Source organism: Lissotriton vulgaris, chromosome 1_1 (genome assembly GCF_964263255.1).
Source record: "Lissotriton vulgaris chromosome 1_1, aLisVul1.2, whole genome shotgun sequence".
NCBI classification, from domain to species: Eukaryota; Metazoa; Chordata; class Amphibia; order Caudata; family Salamandridae; genus Lissotriton; species Lissotriton vulgaris.
In genome coordinates, this window is record NC_141685.1 from 204,498,341 (window position 1) to 204,521,660 (window position 23,320).

General features: G+C 44.1%; 1 protein-coding gene across 1 annotated transcript in view; it reads left to right on the plus strand.

Moving 5' to 3' along the window:
* The window catches only part of CFAP57 (cilia and flagella associated protein 57), a 378,308-nt gene that overhangs the window by 315,453 nt on the left and 39,535 nt on the right, over positions 1-23,320 (plus strand). Inside the window, exons 17-19 of the mRNA XM_086952180.1 lie at positions 2,860-3,018; positions 17,914-18,057; positions 21,010-21,126. Of these exons, the coding sequence (XP_086808306.1) occupies positions 2,860-3,018; positions 17,914-18,057; positions 21,010-21,126 (420 nt within the window). The remainder of the gene's footprint in view (positions 1-2,859; positions 3,019-17,913; positions 18,058-21,009; positions 21,127-23,320) is intronic.

Sequence of the window (23,320 nt, forward strand, 5' to 3'; positions counted from 1 at the left end):
TATATGTCCCTTTTGAGGAAATCCAAAATGTAGAAAGTTGTTTGAGGCATCCTTTGCTTGAATATTCCTGGAACGGGTAGAGTCAAACGATTATTCCAAGATGACATGCTTTGTCTTCTAGTTTTGGCTGAAGTACAAGTTTATCTGGCCAGAAAGACAGATGATCATACTGTTTCCATTCACTGCAGGTCAGTATTGTAGTTTTTCAATCTTTTAACTTAAGTGGATTCCATGCCACCTACGCATGTGTTGAGATGTAATGCTCCTATATCCATAGGATTTTCCAACATAATAATTATAGTAGATGACTCCGAAACTGTTGATACGTTGTACTAATGGTTTCATGTAGCTGTTGAAAAGTAGAGGCGAGATGATAGATCCTTGTGGAATTCCTGTTTTTGTGCAGTGAGGATTTGATGAGAATAGGGGTGAGTGAATCAGGTAGGATCTGTTGTTTATGTAAGAGGAAATCAAGTGAGAATAATGCTATTTACACAGACTTCTTTTTCAGTCTAAGAAACAATTGATCATTGCGTACTGTCTCAAAAGCTGCTGAAAGGTGCAGGAGTAGTAATGTAGCCACACCAGTTTTGTCCAAAATATCAAATTCTGAATAGGGCTAATCCAGCCCCTCTTCCTGGCCCGGATCCTGTTAGCTAATATGAGATAGTTGATTTTCTTCCATTAATTATGAGAAAGGTCGAAAGGCTGTTCCTTCCAGTTTGCTAAGGAGGTTGGTCTGGAGCTGTTGGGGTCTGGAGTGCTGAAGTTGTTGTTCTTGAGTAGAGTTTGGATGCACGCCTTCTTCAATATCTCTGGGAGTTCCTGGTTTAAGGAGTTACTGATAACATTTCTGACAGGGTTAGCTGCAAATGTTGATTGAAGGAACTTAGTGGAGAGCAGGGGTATGATGAGCAGAAGACAGGCTGATGGTTTTCACCAGGTCTTCAAGGTCTGAGGTTGTAACTTCTTGGGAGGATGATACAGATGGATATTGTTTATTTGTTGTGATTGTTTTTGGCTGTATAATATGGGGAGACGTTTTTTCTCAATTGTTAGATGGAATCCAGTGTGTCTGCTTTGTTTAAAAACTCCAGAAGTGGTGGGAGTGCAGCCTGCAGCAGATGGAACAGGTATCATGAGGATAAAGGTACCAGTCAGAACAGGGACATTGGATGACGTATGCTCTGCGAAGGACGCGAGGCATGAGATGAACTACACTGCAGAACAGATGCGGGTAGAACCTGTGGCTGAGGCGGGTAGATGGCATCATGAGAAAGAAGGGCCGTCAGAACAGTGGCGTAGAATCATAGAATGGGGGTACACTGTGGGAGCATTGGGAGTCCAACCTGCATTTGAGGGAGGAGGCTGGCACTATGAGCAACAAGGGAAATGTGAGACATTCAGGAGTTCAGCCTGCAGCAGAAAGCCTGGCATCATGAGTTAGAAGGCACGCTTCAGATCAAGGGCACAAAGTGGGTATATTGTATTACTGATTCAAGTACAAACTGCAGCTGATGGCGAGACAGACATCTTGAGGAATAAGGAGCCTGGGATGAGGTATGTATACTACAGGACAAGTGGGGCTCCAACCTGTGACAGAAACTTACTGTCATTATAAGGACTAAGATACCAGCAAACCCAGAGTCATGGCGGGGTATGCCACGGGATGGGTGGGAGAACAACCTATGGCTGGGTGGTAGTCTGCCATTGTCACAGTGTCAGCATGGGATGTGGTACGCTGCAGGATTAATGGGTGTCAGAGCTCAGGGTGAATAAGACTGACAATATTAAGAAGAAGCGGTACTAGTCTAGAGTATACTAGTATGGCCAATAGTGGTACGGGATACAAATATCAGTCAGAAGCAGAGATGCATAGCCCGTCATGGGTAGGATTATGTCTACCAGTTAAAGTGGAGCGGGAGAGCCAGGCATGGGGTGGTATCTGGTGATGAGGAACGGGGAGGGGTCAATCTGGAGTGGGGCGATAGGGTCGGCCCTGGGTGTGTCAGTACTTATAGGTGATGAAGATATTCCATTTAGGAATGAAATAGCTGGACTAGGCATGCCCTGAGAACTATGTTGCAAGATAGTCAAGATACACTTGGGGCTGGGCAACAGGGCCCAGAATTGTCATAGTCATACTGACGGGTAGAGTGAGAGAGAAGAATCAAGAGCATGGCGGCAAGTATAATGATTCAGGGTAGGAGAGGCTCATGTCACGATTGGGAGGCAGGACCAGGCATTGGGCCTTCTTACTGACTTTGAATTGAGGCTGCAGGGCGTGATGGGGTATTGGCAAGAAGCTACAGAGCCATGCTTGGTGTTGGCCATCCCCAGGAGCAGGGTGGCTGGGCCGGGTGTGGGGAGCAGAGAGGTGGCACTTATGTATGGTGTGCATCATACCTGCTCACATCTGTACAAGGTACCAGTGGTAAACCAGGGGGAAGGGCCACACATGTTGTGATTGATACCTGTAGACCACAGTACAATACCAGTTGGGATTGGTTGGCTCGTAAGGCTAAAATCGAGTTGGGTGATCCTGATTGGGGATGTGTAAAGGACCAGTAACAAGTGGAATGGTTGTCATACCAATGGGAATGGGAGAGGTACATCCTAGGGAGTTGCTGAGATCCTCTAGTTCCTCCCAGGAGTCTGGATGCAGGTGTAGCCTGGTTTTCTTTGTCTTCTTTTCTTTCACTCCTTCTTTCTTTTGCTCTTACAGCCTTTCTTTTTCTTAGCCTTTCTCTTTTTAGCTGGTTCCTTCTGTTTTTCTCTCTTACTTTTACTCTCTCTCTTTCACACCCTCTGCTTCTCCCATCGGCCCCTTTCACAGCGCAATGCTTTGTGCCTCTCCAGTTCAGCAGTCTGCAGAAAGAGATCGAAGAACGGACCATCGACATCGAACGTCTGAGAATGGAGCAGATTAAGCTTCAGGGGGTCATCAAGTCCCTAGAGAAGGACATTCAGGGTCTGAAGAAGGAGATCCAGGAGCGCGACGAGACCATCCAGGACAAGGTATGGAGCGGGATAGCGAGGTGTATGGGCGAGGAATAGGGGTGGTTTAGAGGGTGGGCTTCACCTTGCAGAACAAATTATGAAGTGGGATATGGGAGAGAAAGAGGGTGGCATACAGAATTGTACAGGATCATCAAGCACCGGATCTCCAACGAGTAGATCGTGAGCTGCTGGTTGCTCTCCATGTACCTGTAAGTAGCTCTCCTGTGTGCATTCTAGTCTACTAAATTTGAAGCTTTTACTTGGCTGAATTAATATATGTATCCAAAAATGAAAACCTTGACTCGGAGACGAAAATGGTTTTCAAACCTCATAAGCTGATGTTTGGAGAAAAATAGTTGAATTTCCATAATAAATATTTGAAGCTGATTTTTAAGTGATAACCTATGTAAAATTGGGGGAGAGTTATTACGAATATATTACAAATATTATTCTCTTGGTTCCAGAGGCATTGCAGCTATGGCTGCTATGAATAATCTGTGTAAGGCATTGCAAATTCACAAAGCCTTTTTTATATTGCTTCTTGCAACCCTTGCTGATGCACTGGAGTGACCACTGCTGGAGCAGGTCCTCATATTGATCACCTTGCGGCAGGTTTCTTGTCCAGCTTGCCTGCAGTCCGCTACCCTCAGCTGCCTTAGGTTTGTGCCTCCTCTGCTTGTTTTCTGCTAATTTTCTGCTCGCTTTCGGGTCGTTTTTTCTGACATTTTCTGCCCACTTCTGCCCATTATTTTGCCTCTGCTACCCTTTTCTACCTTTATTTTGCCTCTTTCTGCTTAATTCTTACCTTTATATTTTCCTATTTCGGCTCTTTTGTAACCTCTATTTTGCCTCTTTCTGCCTTTATTATGCCCCTTTCTGTCCGTTCTGCTTGTTATTCTGCTTTCTGCTCATTTCTGACTTTTGTTTTCCTCTTTCTGCTCATTTTTGACATTTATTTTGCCGCTCCCTGCTTGTTCTGCCTGTTATTTTTCCTCTTTCTGCTAATTTCTGACTTTTATTCTTCCTCTTTACGCTCATTTGTGACCTTCACTTTTCCTCTTTCTGCTCGTTTCTGAAGGGGCCAAGGGTTTGCCTGGACGGGCCCCTTGCTCGCTGTGCCATAGGATCCAAGCTATACCCCACTGACCAGTCCTAACAAGACTGGAACTGGTCTGTGGTTGCTGTGTTATCTCCTGGAGGAGCCTTGCCTGGAGTTTGGATGGACTGTGCCCACCAGTCACAGGGTCAGTACAGATTCTGTCTAGAATGGCACCATGGGCGACAAACGATGGGTGGGAATGCTACCTAAAGCGATTGTTAATGGTTAAAGCTGCTTTGCTAGCCTTCCTCCCATCACCTTTTGTGGCTCTAACCTTCCGGGGCAGACAGAAGTCTAGGTTGATGCAGGACCACAGGATGCAACTATATGGCTCCATTGAAATGGGCACTGGGCGATCCATTCTTTGTGTGGCCTTGCACATTGCTGTACCTCGGATCTCTTTCTCATTGATTTCTTTCATCCCTGAGAACCACGTGCATTTAGGATCCAGTAACTATTGGAGCAGGGCAGGTGTGGGGTGTTTATTGAACTTCAGAAGCTTCTTGCATTCGTTCTCCTGGTTGTCAATGGCAAACTATAAAGCATTCAACTAACGTTTTGCTAAGTCTGCAAAATGCAATACCAAATAGATACATACGTAGACCATTTGGAGGTATGGGTCATCGGTTGTCTCAGTGACCTTGTCCAAGTTGATTGCCACCAACAGACCTGTCTTCTCCTACTAGCTCTGTGGCTGCTAGAGAAGTCATCAAAGGTAGTTGGCAAGGTGGTCTGTCCTAGTTCTGTATTCTGTGGGGAGCTCATTTTCTTGGAATTTCATGGTCCCTTTTTTGGTCAGAGGTGGAAGATGGAGGCGCTTCCCTGAAACAGTGGCGCCAGTAGCTTGTTCCTTTACAACTCTGAGTAAGTGGCACTAAGGGAATAGATGGCAGTGCCTCCAACCGCAGTATCTTGTGAGTGTCTTCTTATCTAAGATGAGGTGAGAACACTGCTGACATAGGCATCCTAATGTATAATTCCTCATCTTTAGAATACTTCTAGGCATCAGAACAGATCTGGAGACATTTTCGGGCATTGCTCCATATCACACAAGTAGGTGGCGTCATGTGGCTCCATAGTGACTCCATATTGCACCAGAAGTTATGGAGTGGAGCCATATTTAAGCATCACACCTGCACGCTGACGTCAGTACCTCTGTTTCTGCGCCCTTCAATGCGATCCAGAGCTCTTCTCTCAACTTTGATGGTCTTCCAGTGACCTCAATTTTTTTTATAGCAGTGTGCTAGAGAAAACGCCTCCCCATGACAGGATTCAAGCTGTGCTGGGTCTGCAGGAAGTAGATGTCCATCACAGGCACACAGGACGCATGCTTACGGTGCTTGGGCTCCAGTCACGACTTAAAAGCTTGCGACAAGTGTGCTGCAATGCATCCAAAGGTGACTGACAAAAGGCAAAGCTCGACTTTGAGATAAATAAGAGGAGATTGTGGGTGAAGCACAAGTTCTTATGCAAGTTGCAGGGTGGCTTGCAGTTCCGGTCATTCCCATGAAATGTTGATTTTCCATTCAATGTCTTCAGGTAAGTCCAAGACGAAAATGTGCCATTAGTGCAAAAAAGCTAAATTGGACTCAAATTTATCCTGCCACTTGAAGTTTGGCAAGAAGAATTTAGGGCTTCAAGCTAAAAATCTCACCCCTTTTGTGTGTTGCAAATTAGAACCTTTTCCAGAACTGGTCCTAGCGTGCCCCCAATTACCCGGGGCATCATCAACCCTGCAGTAGATAGCAGTCTTCTGATGCTTCCAATTATCTTTAGTTCTTCTTCTGCCCTATGGAGCCACAGGAACCTCCATTTAGACTTGTGTCCGATGACCCTCCTCTGAACCCTATTTACTGACCCCTTGGTAACCTCTTACTGTGCCTGTATCAGTACAGACTATCACACTAGACCCTATGTCTATGCTAAATCCGTCTGAGCCTGCTCTGACATGGACTACTAAATCAGCCCTATCTCCGAACCTGGTCTTAATTGTGCTTGTGGCAGGCCTATATCGTGCTACGAGATTACAAAAGCACAGTCAGTTATTATGAGACTTTAATCCTCAGCTTCTGCCTCGACGCAAGTAATATCAGAGGCTTGAGGCTCTTTTTTTCGCAATTCTGATGAAGTTCAGAATATACCTACTTTACCTCCTGATACCGAGTATGAGTAAGAGTAAGAGGCGGATAATGTACTCCCACTTCATTACACTGAATATGGCTTATAGGCGGGCCTATAAAATACCAGTGACATGCCCCTTGAGATGGACCTAGGGTGCACAGTCAAAATATCGATTCCAAATTATCGACCTACATTAATATCGAGTTGAAAATATCGAAGGTGAAGAATATCGAGGTCAAAAATATCGTTGGACAGAATACCGACCGTAAGGTAAGTAATATCGATTTTTTTATATCAATGTAAGTAATATCAAAGTTAGTAATATCGACATCAATTATATAGATGTCACTAATTTCGATGTTACTAATATCGACATTTGTTTGTTGTTATGTATTTTATTATGTATTTTATATGTATGTGTTATATGTTTTTTTAAAGTATTTTATTTGTTTTAAATTATATGTGTACTATTTTTTGTATATTAAAAATGTTTTTTTTCAATTTAAATATAGTAATGTTTACTTACCCCTACGCTATCCAACGCTTTCCCTACTGTTGCACTCTCTGGAGTGGGAATAGTAATATTTACCCCTACGCTATCCAACGCTTTCCCTAATGTTGCATTCTCTGGAGTGGGAATAGTAATTTTTACCCCTACGCTATCCAACGCTTTCCCTACTGTTGCACTCTTTGGAGTAGGAATAGTAATTTTTACCCCTACGCTATCCAGCGCTTTCCCGACTGTTGCACTCTATGGAGTTGGAATAGTAATTTTTACCCCTACGCTATCCAACGCTTTCCCTAATGTTGCATTCTATGGAGTGGGAATAGTAATTTTTACCCCTACGCTATCCAACGCTTTCCCTACTGTTGCACTCTCTGGAGTGGGAATGGTCATTTTAACCCCTACGCTATCCAACGCTTTCCTTACTGTTGCACTCTCTGGAGTGGGAATAGTAATTTTTACCCCTACGCTATCCAATGCTTTCTCTACTGGTGCACTCTCAGGAGTTGGAATAGTAATTTTTACCCCTACGCTATCCAACGCTTTCTCTACTGTTGCACTCTCTGGAGTTGGAATAGTAATTTTTACCTCTACGCTGTCCATGTTTTCCCTACTGTTGCACTCTCTGGAGTTGGAATAGTAATTTTTACCCCTACTCTATCCAATGCTTTCCCTTTTGTTGCACTCTCTGGAGTTTGAATAGTAATTTTTACCCCTACGCTATCCAACGCTCTCCCTACTGTTGCACTTTTTTGGAGTTGGAATAGTAATTTTTACCCCTACGCTATCCAACGCTTTCCATACTGTTGCACTTTTTGGAGTTGGAATAGTAATTTTTACCCCTATGCTATCAATGTTTTCCCTACTGTTGCACTCTCTGGAGTTGGAATACTAATTTTTAGCTCTACGCTATACAACGGTTTCTCTACTGTTGCGCTCTCTGGAGTGGGAATGGTAATTTTAAGTTCTATGCTATCCACCATTTTTATTACTGTATTTTTTTAATTGTGGATTTTGACTAGTATTTTTATGTATTTAGCTATTTAATTTTTTTGTTATAATGTAGTATATAATTCATTTTAAAATTATTAAAGGTATATATATTTTTTTTAATTTATTAAAAGTAATTCTTTACTTTTTATTTATGTTTTTGTTTTTTGTTTGTAAATGTGTTTGTAATTTATATTTTTTATTAATTTATAAATTATTAAAATAATTATTACGACTTATTGTTAAGTGCGTATATATGATATATTTTCTGTATATGTTTAATTAATGTATTATTATTATATATGCATTATTTATTCATTTTAAACATTATTAGATATTTTTGATTATGTTTATTTTATTTATTCGTGTTATTTACTTTATTTTACATTTATATTTTTACAAAAAAAAACGATATTTTTAACAACGATATTTTTAACATCTATATATTTTTTTCGATATTTTTGTACTTACCAAGCATGTGCCATGTGATGGGTCCAGCATGTTTGTGAAAAGGCTGATTAGGCACTTGAACAATTTAAGAATAGCTACATCACTACCCAATCTTTCGGCCTATTGTCTCTTGCCAGGCAGTTTCACCGACATTACTGAACATTCAGAGGCTATTCCAAAGGGGTGACTAACAGATAATATCAGCCCTCCCAGCCTGATGCAATCTGGGGTAAACCACCCCTCCCCCAGAACCGTAGTTGTCGGATGTCTAATCCCTTGATGCAAGGACTCAGTCAGTGCATCAAAACGAATTAGAAATCCAGCTGACTGCAACCCATGCACAACCCACTGAGCTCATTAAATGTTCACTAGTAGCCATTGGTCTCACAAGACGAGTTCAGGGACACAGTACAACTCCAAAGACTGTTTCACAAGTGAATAAAACACACAAAATAGCACTAAGAAACAGGACATATGTTTATTTTAAAATCATCATTTAGTGAATAAAATATGACTGGCCACCAAACCAAATGCAAAAATTAATTTAGAGAAGCATGTTATGATCAGCAGAAACAGCATGGACTTTTCTAACTTGGCTTTTCTCATCCCAACACCTTCAGGATGTTTCTAAGTACTTTTAGATAAAAAAAAGTAAATAGTAAGCCTGTGCTGGAGTTTCTAAGGTGGATAGCACCACATACCTGTGTTTCCTTTATGAAATATCAAGTCAACTCTTCTCTGTCGCAGCTTCTACGGGCTGTAAAATGAACAGCGACAGCCTGAAGCCCACTTCTTCTCGCTGTCCCGATGTCGCCTCCGACTGAGGCTGGGTGGAGCTGCAAAGCAGCATGACTCGACTTCTGGCCTAACATCTGTACATAGACCCTCTCTGGCTGTGGGTATAGGATCAGTCCACGAATGTATCTTAAACTAAGGCTAAACAACATGGCGACAAATGATTCATCTCAATTATCATATTGGCTAAAGGGAACCTGCATTCTCAACAACAAAAACATATTATGCTAGATAGTAAGCGGATAAAATGCAAACCTTTCTATGCATGTCTTTGAAACTTCCAACTTTCTGTGAGATAGTCTGAGAGCAAGCACCAAATAGAAATGGTAGACCCTGAAAGAAACAAATACTGAAACGTGAACTGTCCCAGTGTTCACACCTGCATCCTCAACAGATCCCATTCTTAAGGCAGAGGATGCACTTGCTGTAGAGGCCTCTTCACTAGCGGGGACAGCTATCCTCTGACTCGTCCTCTCCTGCTGCAGAGGCAGCTACGTCAGCAGGGACAGCGGTTTTCTGTCTCGTCCTGTCCTGCTGCAGAGGCCACTTCGCCAGCGGGGACAGCGGTCCTCCAACTCGTCCTGTCCTGCTGCAGAGGCCGCTTCGTCAGCTGGGACAGCAGTCCTCAGACTCGTCCTCTCCTGTTGCAGATGCTGCTTTGCCAGTGGGGACAGCGGTCCTTCGACTCGTCCTGTCCTGCTGCAGCGGCTGCTTCGCCAGCCAGAACAGCGGTCCCCGACTTGTCCTGCTGCAGAGGCTGCTTCACCAGCAGGGACAGCAATCCTCTGACTCGTCCTCTCCTGCTGTAGAGGCTCCTTCGCCAGTGGGGGCAGCGGTCCTCCTACTCGCCCTATCCTGCTGCACAGGCCACTTTGCCAGCCCGGACAGCGGTCCTTTAACTTGTCCTCTCATACTGCAGAGGTCACTTCGCCAGTGGGGACAGCGGTCCTTTGACTCGTCCTGTCATGCTGCTGAGGTCGCTTCACCAGCGGGGACAGTGGTCCTCCGACTCGTCCCGTCCTCCCACAGAGGCCACTTTGCCAGCCGGGACATCAGTCCTCCGACTCACTCTGTCCTGCTGCATAGGCCGCTTTGCCAGACGGGACAGTGGTCCTCTGACACGTCCCGCCCTGCTGAAGAGGCCACTTCGCCATCTGGTTTTGGAAATTGAACAGCACCCTTCAAAAATTATACATCATAGCAGAACAGTTGTTAAAAACGAACATACAAATAAACAAAGTATTAGTTTTCCCAAATGTTCAGATAAGACACACAAAAGTTGTGACTTTGATTTTCTTTCTTTTATTCAGTTTTTATTCTTTCTTTTTTCTTTGTTTTGATAGTTGTGAATAGCCGACGCGTTTCGTCCGTTGCCGGACTTCTTCAGGGTGAAAGATTGTAAGCAAGATCACAGATCCTAGTAGCAGTCGGTGTCGACAAAAGACAAAAGCCGGCCCACAGTAAGGTCAAGGGGCTGGAACATACAGGAGCATCGCGTTGTGGTCTTCTGCATCAAAATCTGTTCTGCACTGGACAAAAAACAGCCTCCTGAGGGTTGCAGCCTTATTCTATTAGGTTCAAGTTTGCTGCAATGTCTTTGGGGTGAGGTATACCAGTGATGGACATCTGCCAGGCAACATATGGGTGTCAGTGCATATGTTCAGTAAGGACTGGTGCCTTCTCGGTCCGGTCCAGTGGGAAGGTCTCTTCTCTCGCTCAGTCTGGCAAGACCTTTGGTCTGAGTCTACTCCCCTGGCACCCACCTGTTTGGGAGGGACTGCTGTAGTATCTATCTAAGGTGAGGAATCTGCAGTCAGAAGTATCCATCAGAAGAACAAGTTCATTACCTCCAGTACCGCTGTTTCTGGTGGCTACTCTCTCGTAAGGTCCTCACTGCCCGCCCATCTCCATGTTTAGTGTGGTGGACGAGTGAACGTCACAAGTTCTTAAGTTAGAAATCAACTCTCTGCACTGTCATCAACAATTTGTAAAATACTCCATGTACGAGGGTATGGAAAGAGAGAGGTTAAAGGAACTGACATCAGCGCGTAGGAGATGGTGCATGTGTGCATCTCCACTGGTGGTACGATGTCACGCCAGAGCCACGTGGCACCACCACGGTGCATGGAAGCATTGCTGAAAATGTCACCATAGCCAGTCTGGTGCCCAGTAGTGTTCTAGAGGTGAAGAGTTACATATGGTGACCGCAAGATGGATCATAACTGAAGATAGGTAACTTGTTTAACTGCTGTTGTTATATGTTTTGCCTTGTATTTTGCTTTTACTTAGGTGCTCATTGAGGCCTGATGTCATATAAGTTATTACACATTTGCAATCGCCGATACATTTATTTTCATTATTGTGCAATAACGTGCTTTACTTTTAGCATGTGTTTTGATAGTATACTTTAGTTCATGTATGCATTTGTACTTTTGAATGGCTAGTGATTGTTCACTTTATTTCTCCCATCAAATATCCTGATCACAAGGTTTATTTTTTATCAAATAAACAATTTGAAAGATATAAATGAGCTCTTCACAGCCCTCTCAGTGAGAGTGATTGTACACATTAGCAGACAGCCTATCTCTGTGGATAAGAGCAAAACCACCCTGAGGTCAAATTCTCATCAATAGTTCTTCTGTAGAGACATAATTCTCAATTTCTTGCAGGCAGACCCAGGCAAAATAGATGATTTGTGCTTCGAAGCAGAAAAACAATGCATTAAAAAAGTACTGCTCAGATGAGTAAAGCAAATTCATTTTCTTAGTAGATGCTTATTTGTAAGAAAATGGGGTATTAGATCGGGAAGGTGTGCATCCTTCCCAAGTGCAAAATCCCCTCAGCTCAAACACAAAGATCATTAAATAAACCTGTGCTCAACCCCCCTGGTTGCTATGGCGCAGAGCACCATACAAAATTGTGAGAACATTTCTAAAGTATTTTAACAGTACAAAAACAATCAAAAAGTTCAAACACCACGCAATAAAATCCTACAATCCTTTTCTAAAAATCGAGGAAAATTGAATAAGAAAAAATACTGAAAATTAATGAAACTGAATAAGAGGAACGGAAGATATTAACAGAAAAATGCTTTTGTTTAAAAATCACCAAGTATCAGCATGCCGTCTATGGGTGCAGCACAAGTTCGGCCAGCCACAATCTACCTGTGGCTGGCTAAGCCTAGTACGACGGCACAGTTAAAGAAGTTACTTTGGGCATATGTATCAACACATTTCCACATAGACACAGAATGGGCAAACCCCTTTGATACATCTGGCCCGTTGTAACTCTGTCTTCTTTCTGGATGGTTGAAAGATGTATCCTCCAGAAATTAGATACCAGTTTGACAAGGTCCTGCTGAATCTGGTAGTATTGGTGGGAAAAGCTCTTCAAATTTCTCACCAACTGAAGTCCTCTAATCAGCTAAATACTTTTCACGCCTTCGCCCAGTAAAGATGTCTTCACTGGTGCTTGGTCTTTTTTTTGAAGCTCGAAACCCACCCCCGGACCAAGCCTGGAATCTGTAGCCATGCAGGTTATTGCACCAAAGTCTCACATCTTGACTACGAAAGTCCACTGAACCTTCTTACGCAAAAAGCTCTGATCGAATTGCCTTAGTGGTTAGTGCCAGTCCTCCTACTTCAACTAGTAACTTCAGAAAGGCCGGTCGCAGGTTTCGGTGTCCCTGTAGTGACACAAGCGGTCAGCCAACTGCTCACTGAAGTCCACCTCTTTGACTTGGGTACAAGTGGGAGCAGGACTAGCCCTTCAGGTTTTCTCACAGGTCACAGAAGCAGACTTCTTCCTCTTCTGCTTTTCTGCTAGTCCAGAAATGGTCCTCAGCGCTGAGGTGCCACTTTTGTACAGTACAATAGCCAGGGGTTGCGGGTGTCAGAGAACGTCGAGCTCCTACTCGAGAGCAGCCCCCTCAAATGCCCACCTTCAGGCTGCACAGACTCTGCAGCATAATCTCAGACTTTTGGAGTGGCCGGATGAGAGAAAGGTATTGAGGGTACTGCGGATCCTGTATTCTTGTTCCCTTAATACACATTCAGGGTGCCTTTTTCACTATGTAAATAACCTATTGTATAAAAATAACATCTGTTTAAAAATTAATCTTCTTTGGTATGTAGAATTTACCCTAATAATTCGGTCACGCATTTGTGCAATGTTAATTAGTCTCTAAGCTCTAAAACTACGAATGTCCTTACTGAGATTCTGGAGATCAGTAGTTTGCACCTTTTTCCATTCCTAGATGCGTTGTGCAGAGGTTAAACATTCACCACTTGAACTTGGATAGAACCGCTACCGCTTGTGCAACCGTAGCCTTGCTTCTGGAAACTGTCAATAGCAATCATTCGGGTGTGGGTGTGGCTTCCTTATAAAGAAAAGGCAATCCAAGATGGCCGACAAGACTCGATGTTGGTGTCTGTTTTTTACAGGCAGTGGGGCTTGTTCCTTAAAATATGGGCACTCGTGTTTAGACTGGGAAAAAGCAATTGGGTCAAGAAAAAGTAGGAACCTTATGTTTCAGTTAAATAAACAAGACATACTATTCATACTGATGCTTAGGTTTATCATCTAGACCGCATACAATGGACACTAAACATAGTTTCAGTCGTACCAAGGGGTATATGCACAATGCTTTCTCTGACATTTCCTAAAACATGGACTAGTAAGGTGTGCCAAACAACAGATGCGTTGGGTCTTGGTTGGAGAGCTTGATTGGACAAGGTAGGCTTTCCACCATGAGGCAGGGGACACCCTAACATAAAATGGCTTCGGCACACTTCCCCACAAGTGGGTAAAAGGCTCTCAAATGTAAACCTTCCCCCTCTTTCAGCACATCCTCTTTGCTTTAATGCAGTCTATTCCACAGTGCACCATTTCCTGTGAAATCCAGGCACAAAACCTTTCTGCTCCAGGTGGTCCACCCAATGGTGTTTCCATGGTAATGGGCAGTTCCTTCCTATCTAGTCAGATCAAATTGGCTATGTGAAAATTTACTTGTAAAGCACACTAATACCCGATCTGGGATGTCCTGGCGCTGTAACGCATACCGCTGTGGAACCCTTCCTGGCTTTTCCCTGTGAAATGTCCACTCCTGGGCACCCCCAAGGTGAAGCCAGGCATCCCAGCACTGTTGGGGCCGTTGTGAAGATTCAGCAAGCTGTTGCCCAGAGTTGCATAGTGGGACCCATGATTAGACTAGGCACCGAGGCGAGAATTATCAGGTCCGAGGAAATTGAGCCCAAGACCCGCCGAGGAGGGAATTGAACCCTGGTCCCGGGCCAGACCTCTGCATCAGGGTCTGCCGCTCTAACCATTGAGCCACACTTCTCCACACTTCTGTCACTTCCACACTACACACTACTATCAGACCAGCTCCTGTTCCACTGTGCATTGAGTCAGGATAGCTGTAGTATTCCCTGGGAAACAAATGTCCCTCTTTCGTTGGTCTCATTCATCACTTAACTATGAATGAGCAGGACTCACCCTGATCCCTTTTCAAGTGAATTACTAATCCGAACCCTCCAACATGGCCCTTTCTGAGATAATCTGAACAGCATACTGTCCACCTAGAACGTCCTGCCAAAAAGCCGAAGCCATTGTCTTTGCTATGTGAGCAGTTTTGCACCTCCTCAGGGGATAAACCGCTGGCAGAGATCCTCATGGCGTGAACCTCCGACAGAAAGGGAGATACAGGCAGATTAATGCTATCAATTTTACTGGATCTTCATACAGGAAATTTATAACTTTTTTAAAGTTATTTTTTTCTGTACATTTATCAGAAATCCAATTTCATTGTAGGTGAAATCCACCACGGGTTAGTATCTTTGATAAATATTTAAAATAGTGGTTGAAATGACTGTAGATTTTTCCAAGAAACTTTATAAAATAGCACTTTAATTGTACATTAGCTTCTCTGATCGACAAAGCCACATAACTGGTACAGTGAGAATAGCTATTGGGGGGATAATCATTGTAAGAACATGCCAATCTTAAAATGTTATATTTGCACTTTTATATACCATGCACTCTGCCTTGTGGGCCGCAAGGCCTTTCTGGATCACTTATTATAAGAACCTGGGTTATTAGTTGAGGTCGGTGAGTACCCACCTCAAGTACTAATCACCGTCCTTGTCAGGGTTAACTACTAAAGTCATTATATAAACTTGAGCTCAATCCCCTGGTAGCTACAGCACAGAGCCAAGGGGCTTAACTTGAAGGCAATGTATAAAGTAGTTATGCAATACTAAAACAGTAGTAAAGTCAGAAAAGAAAACAATAATAAAGCAAAATGATTTAGAAAAATAGAGTAAAATGTAATAAACAAAATGTCAAAAATCTAATAAGAGGAACCAGAAAGATGATTTTTTTTTACATTTTTAAGTAGAAATAGCACCATGAACGTCATTATATAAACTTGAGCTCAATCCCCTGGTAGCTACAGCACAGAGCCAAGGGGCTTAACTTGAAGGCAATGTATAAAGTAGTTATGCAATACTAAAACAGTAGTAAAGTCAGAAAAGAAAACAATAATAAAGCAAAATGATTTAGAAAAATAGAGTAAAATGTAATAAACAAAATGTCAAAAATCTAATAAGAGGAACCAGAAAGATGATTTTTTTACATTTTTAAGTAGAAATAGCACCATGAACTATGTGGCAATAATCGGTATTGTCCGCGGTAGACTGGTATCTAGGTGCAATTTGATGCGGACCGCCACAGAGAATGAAACAGACAAGCCAACTAGGTTCATCCTGGCCAAACATTTGCCTTCTGACAGTAGTCCTTTAAGTTTCAATCCAAGAGTGGAGTCCACTCCTAAAGCCCCATAGCGCCTCAGGGAAGGTGCTTAGAGGCTCACTGGGTATCAGGTAGAAGCCAGCAGCAGCGTCCAGTCCATGTTCATTTGCCACTGGTCAGTTGCCTGAAAAGGCCTCTTGTAGATTGTTGTTTCCCTGTAGCTTTAACTGGAGGTCAGCCTTATGACCCTTTGAATTCACTTCTTGGTCCTGTGTATAAGAGGGAGAACGGGTCCAGTCTGCTTGGCTTTTCTCAGGAATCCAACATCAGCTTCAGTCCTTTTTTGATCTTCCACACGTCCAGCAGCATTCTGCAGTCAGTGCCTGGAGATGATAAAATAATGCCTAACACTAATTAGTGGTGTGGAATGACCCCTGAGGACACCCTAACCAGTAGGGTAAAGGTTCCCAGAGCTAAACCTATCCATTCGGGCAATTTTGAAGATGGCAAAAGTCTTTAATCACTCTAAAGGCTGTGTGTGTGTATGTGTGGGCTGGGAGGCTGTACTATAATAATTATAGTACTGTCCCACATCTAACACTAAAATCCAGTTTAAAGCATCGAGGTTACTGCCAATAGACCCGGAGAAAGACGTTTGGTAGAACAAAATGTATGGTTTTCAGAAAACAGACAGTGGATACACAAGAATTGTTATGGCATCCTGTTTCCGTCTTTTGAAGTGTGCCCCAAGTGCTATATGTAAATACCCAGCTGACTTGTCAAACAGGGCAACAAAGGAAGGGCCACACCCAGGTGTGTGCTAACATTTGCCGGTGACAGAGGCGTATTCTTAGAAGTGCGCCTCAAGTGTCATAGGAAAAAAGCCCAGCAGACCTGTCAAGCAGGATTTGATATTCAACAAGATTTAACACTTTGTGTAAAAAAAGATGCTTGCAGCCCCACCCTGCATTATCCATCAGGATCAGACGGCCATCTCATCCCATTCAAGTCAGCCCATTATTTGCTTGTGGGAGGCTTTCTCACCCAATCACACGTATTCAAATGCTATTTACTGGCCGGTATAAGTGGGGGAGCAAACCTCAGACAAGAACTTCTGGCAGACAAAAAGGTAACTTTTAAATAATATTTTTTCTTAATACTTAGTAAAAATCCAACGTCACTTTTTATTTGTATTATTTATACCTATTAAAAATAGTTGTTTATTTATTTTTCTAGCTAGTCCCATTTGTGAGGCACAGTATTAGCATTTAATAGAGTTCTACCCCCAGCAAAAATATAGAGAGCAGCAAAAGGCGATAAATGTGGGGTGACCATGCAGAAAATGCACTACACTTTCTTAATATTTAAAAGTATGTTTCTACCCTCTCAATATGGGTTATTGTGACAGATCTGCCTTCAGGTTTCAAAGCTGCACACACGAGACTACATGTAGGCCAGAAGCCATGTTTTCCTTGCCAGCCTAGTGGATGGCGCTCGATGTGCTGCAGACCACGTGTGACATTTAACTTTCATTAAATCAATGCATTTCATGAACCGTTACTGTGGCTTTATTGGTAAGTTAAATATGACAATTGTGGATTTGCCACTTTGAACATGTTTTTGTGTCAACACACACACACACTGTAGACTCGACAGCAGTGCCCCAGTGTGCAGAACAACAGTCTGCAAAGCAAATGAAGGCACTTTCACACCAGTAAGATGACCACAACTATGAATTATAGATTCATTGTGAACCCGCCAAACATGCAAAAACACTGATCCCAAAAATACTTATATATTCGAGCATACAAAGGACTAGCACTCACCAATAGCCTTCTGCTGTGGGTTTCAAGTGATATACGAATCTGTAGACCCCCTCCCAGTGCATTTGTTCACATGGTCCATCTTTGCAAAGTTGCAGTTCTTCCAGCGAAACTCCCTATTCATTTCTTCCAAAATTTCACTTTCTTAGCTTAGTGATGATTCATTTTTTACAGTCTTTCATTATCTTAGCCCCTGACATGTGTTTCTATCTTCATTACTGTCTGATGAACAGTTAAGAAGACACTGGCATTTAAAGTTTATGCTGCAACAAGTTTTCCCCTATAACATTATCGGGGACAGACAGGCTACGACCTGCAGGTTTGTATGGACCCCACCGCATGGAGTAGGCCTCACTGCCGTCTGCTTCTTCCCACACCAGGAGAAGAGAATCTACGACTTGAAGAAGAAGAACCAGGAGCTGGAGAAGTTTAAGTTTGTACTGGATTACAAGATCAAGGAGCTCAAGAAGCAGATCGAACCTCGCGAGAACGAGATCAGAGTCATGAAGGAGCAGATCCAGGAGGTAAGAGTGCCCGGTACCCCCCACCATGCTGCAAACTCATCTCTGTGCAGAGTCCGTGCCTGATACGTCCTTCGCCCACACGCGTGGCATGTCTGTATCCCAGTACCTACCTCCCTGCATGAGAACGTACCATGACCAGAAGTGTGCCCCGGCTGTGGAATCCATGGGCTTCCCAGTGTGCTGGAGAATGAAAGGCTCACTCACAGCCCTATCCACTACTGCAGAGTACGTCATCTGCTCATAGCCCAGTGGCAGCCGACACAGGAACATGGAAGGTGTTCCATAGCCCTGCACCCTCTGCCGTGGAACTAATGACACGCCATTGTTGTGCCCCGTCAAGAGAGGGCATGATCCCCATAGCCAAACCCCCTACAATACGATGTATAATGTGTCGGGGATCCTGTGACACCGACCCTTCCACACTACAAAATGCACAATCTGCTCAAGGATCCGGTGCCCCCCTCACCTGCACCCTAGAGACCGCAGGATCTGCCTATAGATCGCGTGCCACTCATGCTATAGAATGCATCATCTGCCCCTGGATCCCGTGCCACCTGAACCTGAAAATGCACAGTCTGCTCAGGGATCCTGTGCCACGTGAGCATGTATGACCTGCCCTGAGATTCTGTGCCACCCACACTAGAGCATGTATGACCTGCCCAGGGATCTTGTGCCACTCACACTAGAGCATGTATGACCTGACCAGAGATCATGTGCCACCCACTCTAGAGCATGTATCACCTGCCCTGAGATCATGTTCCACCCACACAAGTGCATGTATGACCTGCCCAGGGATCTTGTGCCACCCACGCTAGAGCATGCATTACCTGACCAGAGATCATGTGCCACCCACTCTAGAGCATGTATCACCTGCCCTGAGATCATGTTTCACCCACACTAGTGCATGTATGACCTGCCCAGTGATCCCTTCCCACCCACACTAGTGCATTTGTGACCTGCCCAGGGATCCTGTGCCACCCACACTAGAGCATACTAGAGAATTTGTGGCCTGCCCAGGGATCCTGTGCCACTCACAGTAGAGCATACTAGAGCATGTGTGACCTGCCCAGGGATCCTGTGCCACCCACACTAGAGCATACTAGAGCATGTGTGACCTGCTCAGGGATCCTGTGCCACCCACACTAGAGCATGTGTGACCTGCCCAGGGATCCTGTGCCACCCACACTAGAGCATACTAGAGCCTGTGTGACCTGCCCAGGGATCCTGTGCACCCACACTAGAGCATGTGTGACCTGCCCAGGGAATCCTGTGCCACCCACACTAGAGCATGTTTGAGCTGCTCAGGGATCCTATGCCACCCACACTAGAGAATATGTGACCTACCCAGGATCCTGTGCCACCCACGCTAGAGCATGCTTGAGCTGCTCCGGGATGTTGTGCCACCCACACTAGAGCATTTATTACCTGCCCAGGGATCTTGTGCCATCCACACTAGATCATGTATGACCTGCCCAGGGATCCTGTGCCACCCACACTAGAGCACGTATGACCTGCCAGGGATGCTGTGCCTCCCACACTAGAGCATGTATGACCTGCCCAGAGATCCTGTGCCACCCACACTAGAGCATGTGTGACCTGCCCAGGGATCTTGTGCCACCCTCACTAGAGCATGTGTGACCTGCCCAGAGATCCTGTGCCACCCACACTAGAGCATGTGTGACCTGCCCAGGGATCCTGTGCCACCCACACTAGAGCATGTGTGACCTGCCCAGAGATCCTGTGCCACCCTCATTGGAGCATGTGTTACCTGCCCAGAAAACCTGTTCCACCCACATCAGAGAAAATATAGTCTGCCGTGGGCCCCACCCCCGCTCTAGAGAATGCATGATCGGCCCATAGATCCTGTGCCACCGCCTTTTTTTAGAGTGGGTACATTTTTGGCAAATGACCTGCATCAGTCTAACTCAGAATAACCCTCTTTGTCTGAATGTATGTATTCAAGAAGTCTCAGTCACTGGTGTTGAGAAGTGCACCAGTTGATAGTTCAGTATTCACCCAATATTTTCAAAGGTGTACAAATCACATATTTGTTGATTTTTTTGTTGGGACCATTTAATTGGAAAAGTATTAGTGAAGCAGTGCTTGATGTCGCTTGTACAGTGATCAGCCTAGGATGCTTCCATTTGTCATAGGGTCAGCATCTCAGGTTTTTACCAATGCCCCTCCATATTAAAATAATTGAAGCCTAAAGTTAAGGTTGTCATTAGGTTTCAAGTGAGGTTAGTAATTTCACATAATGTAAATTCATTTGGTTTATGGCTGGTGTTACAATCAGGGTTATGTTATGGTTACTTCATCAATAATCTTTATTCGGTTTAACAAACCATAAAGATATACATTTTACGAGTTTAAATACATAATAGATTAATAGTATATAATGTAAGTTCTAATTTTTAAAATGGTTAATTCAATAACCTAATGAAGCAGAGTTCAGTTTAATTTTATACGGCTCGGTGCAGATCAACGTAATGAGGTTGTAGTGCTAGTAATGCCCATAATTTCCACGTAAATTTACCGTATTGAGGTAGTGGACCTGGCTTAACGTAGTAGCATATACTGGTCAGAAATATGGATGGCTTTGTCCAAAAGAATTGAAACGACTTGTCTGAAATGGAAGATGCCTGTGGAGAGTCGAGTTGCTCCATTCTTAGTTGAACTTTGCAGTGATGAGACAAGTCATGCAGCCCTCGCAATCAGGCAAGAAGTGGGACATAATCAGTATGCCTGTAAACCATGGTAGAGATAACACAGGAAGGTCCATGATCCCAAAGTGTTAGTTCCAGTGCCAACTAAGAAGTCACTCTGCTTCCCTTACGTTGCTCCCTTCTTTGAGTCACCCTTCTTCACTCCCTTCTAGCCTCTTTGCTTCATTATTCCACATTCTCTTGTTTACTAAATCCACCTTCTCCCCCTTCCTTTCCCTCTTGGCAGATGGAGGCAGAGCTGGAGCGCTTCCATAAGCAGAACACACAGCTTGAGCTGAACATCATGGAGCTAAAGCAGAAGCTGAAGGCCACTAACAATGAGATGCATAAGGAGATGCAGAAGGTAAGAGCATCGTTGAGGTGACCTGCCGTGCCAGGAGGCCTTCAAAGAGAGGAGATCATTTTTTGGATGAGAGCAGAAACTTATGCCTTTGGACTTTGGAGGCCATTGTTCCAAGGACGTCTATCAATGGGGTTTGGAGGTGTGGCAATATAGAGAGGATCTCTGTCCCTGGGAGCCACAGTGTAGAAGAGCTGTGTCAGGTAGATCATCTAAGACCATCTAAATACCATGACTCTAACCAAACTTCTTAATACTATTAAATCTGGATCTCCAAATGACCCCCTACCCTGCTCCATACTCAAAAATCTTGGCCCTCAGTCCCTGGACATTATTACGGATCTTCTCAATACCTCCCTACGGGGAGATACTGTACCAGCTGACTGGAAGCATGCAATGATCCACCCCCTGCTCAAGAAAGCTGGAACTTACCCTAATCAACCTTCCAACTTTCGGCCCATTTCTCTGCTACCTGTGTTTTCCAAGATTCTTGAAAAACATGTTCATCTAACTCTCACTGAATTTGTTACTGCCCAAGACTTGCTACCCCCCTGTCAATCATGTTTTAGAGTTGGATTCTCAACAGAAACCACTCAATTAGGAGTCACAGAAAACATTCGCTGCCAGCTAGATAAAGGAGAGAATGTCGCCCTTATACTCCTGGACTTAAGTGCCGCATTCAATACGGTATCATACACTGTATTAATTAACACACTTCAGTTGTTTGGTATCCGCGATTCGGCACTTAACTGGCTCATCTCCTTTGTGACAAAACTTACTTTTCAAGTTTGTTCTCAATCCGCCTGCTTGGACACTCGCGTCTTTGAACACGGTGTACCTCAGGGCTCCATACTCAGTCCACTATTGTTCAATCTGTACATGAGCCCGTTAGCCAAGGTGGTGGAGGACTCAGGCCTATCGATGTACTCATATGCCGACGATTTCCAGTTAATCTTTTCCCTCTCTTCTGAGAACACTGATACCTCCTCCACACTCAAAATAGGCCTCACTAAAATAGCAGAATGGATGCAGGATAATTTCCTTAAATTAAATGGGGAAAAAACTGAAGTCATTATTCTCGGCAAAAATAAAAACCTGTGGGACCCCCATCATTGGCCCCAGGAAAGGGGCACGCTCCCCGTCCCAGTCTCACAAGCGCGCAACTTAGTCATCATCATTGATGACTCCCTCAATATGCACCAGCAAGCTGTAAAAACTTCAGCCACGTGTTTTGCCATCTTAAAGTGGCTAAAGAAGATTTGCTGGATGCTGCCTGAGTCTACTCAGAAAACCATAGTCAATGACTTGATTACTTCTAGGATTGACTATGGCAATGAGCTTTATCTGGGCTCAAAGAAAGCAACCATCCGCAGACTGCAGGTCATCCAGAATTCAGCAGCTAGACTGCTATGTAAAATCCCTAGAACCACTCCCACTACCCGTTACCTTTGTGACCTTCATTGGCTTAAGGTCAAACATCGAATCAAATTTAAAACACTCTGTTTCATGCATAAAATCTATACTGGCACGGCCCCAAAATATCTCCACTCGCTTGTTCATCCATATTGCCCATCCGGCACTCTCCGTTCTTCCACATTAAAAAAGTTTGTTATCCCCAAAATCAAGCTCTCTCGAATAGGCGGCAAATCTTTCTCCTATCTAGGGCCTTTGCTATGGAATTCCCTGCCTTTCCCGGTACGCAACGAGATTAACCACATGAACTTTCGTAAAGCTTTAAAAACCTGGTTATTTAACATCTAGACACTCCCCCTGACTTTAGCACTACTTTAACCACTTCACAAATTCGCGCCGGTAAACTCTTTGTGGTTAGCTGTTGCGGCAAAACTAAACTAAACTAAGAGAGGACATCAGTGAAAGACTAACAGTAGATACGGCCTCTGTCCCTGGGAGCCACAGTTTACAAAAACTGTATCACGTAGACCTTCTAAGAGAGGACATAAATGAGAGACTAACAGTAGATGCGACCTCTGTCCCCAGGGGCTATAGTGTAGAAGAGCTGTGTAACATAGACCTTCTAAGAGAGGACATTAATGAGATGATAACAGTAGATACAACCTCTGTCCCTGGTAGCCATAGGGTAGAAGAGCTGTGTCAGGTAGACCATCTAAGAGAGGACATTAATGAGATGATAACAGTAGATGCAACCTCTGTCCCTGGGAGCCAGAGGGTAGAAGAG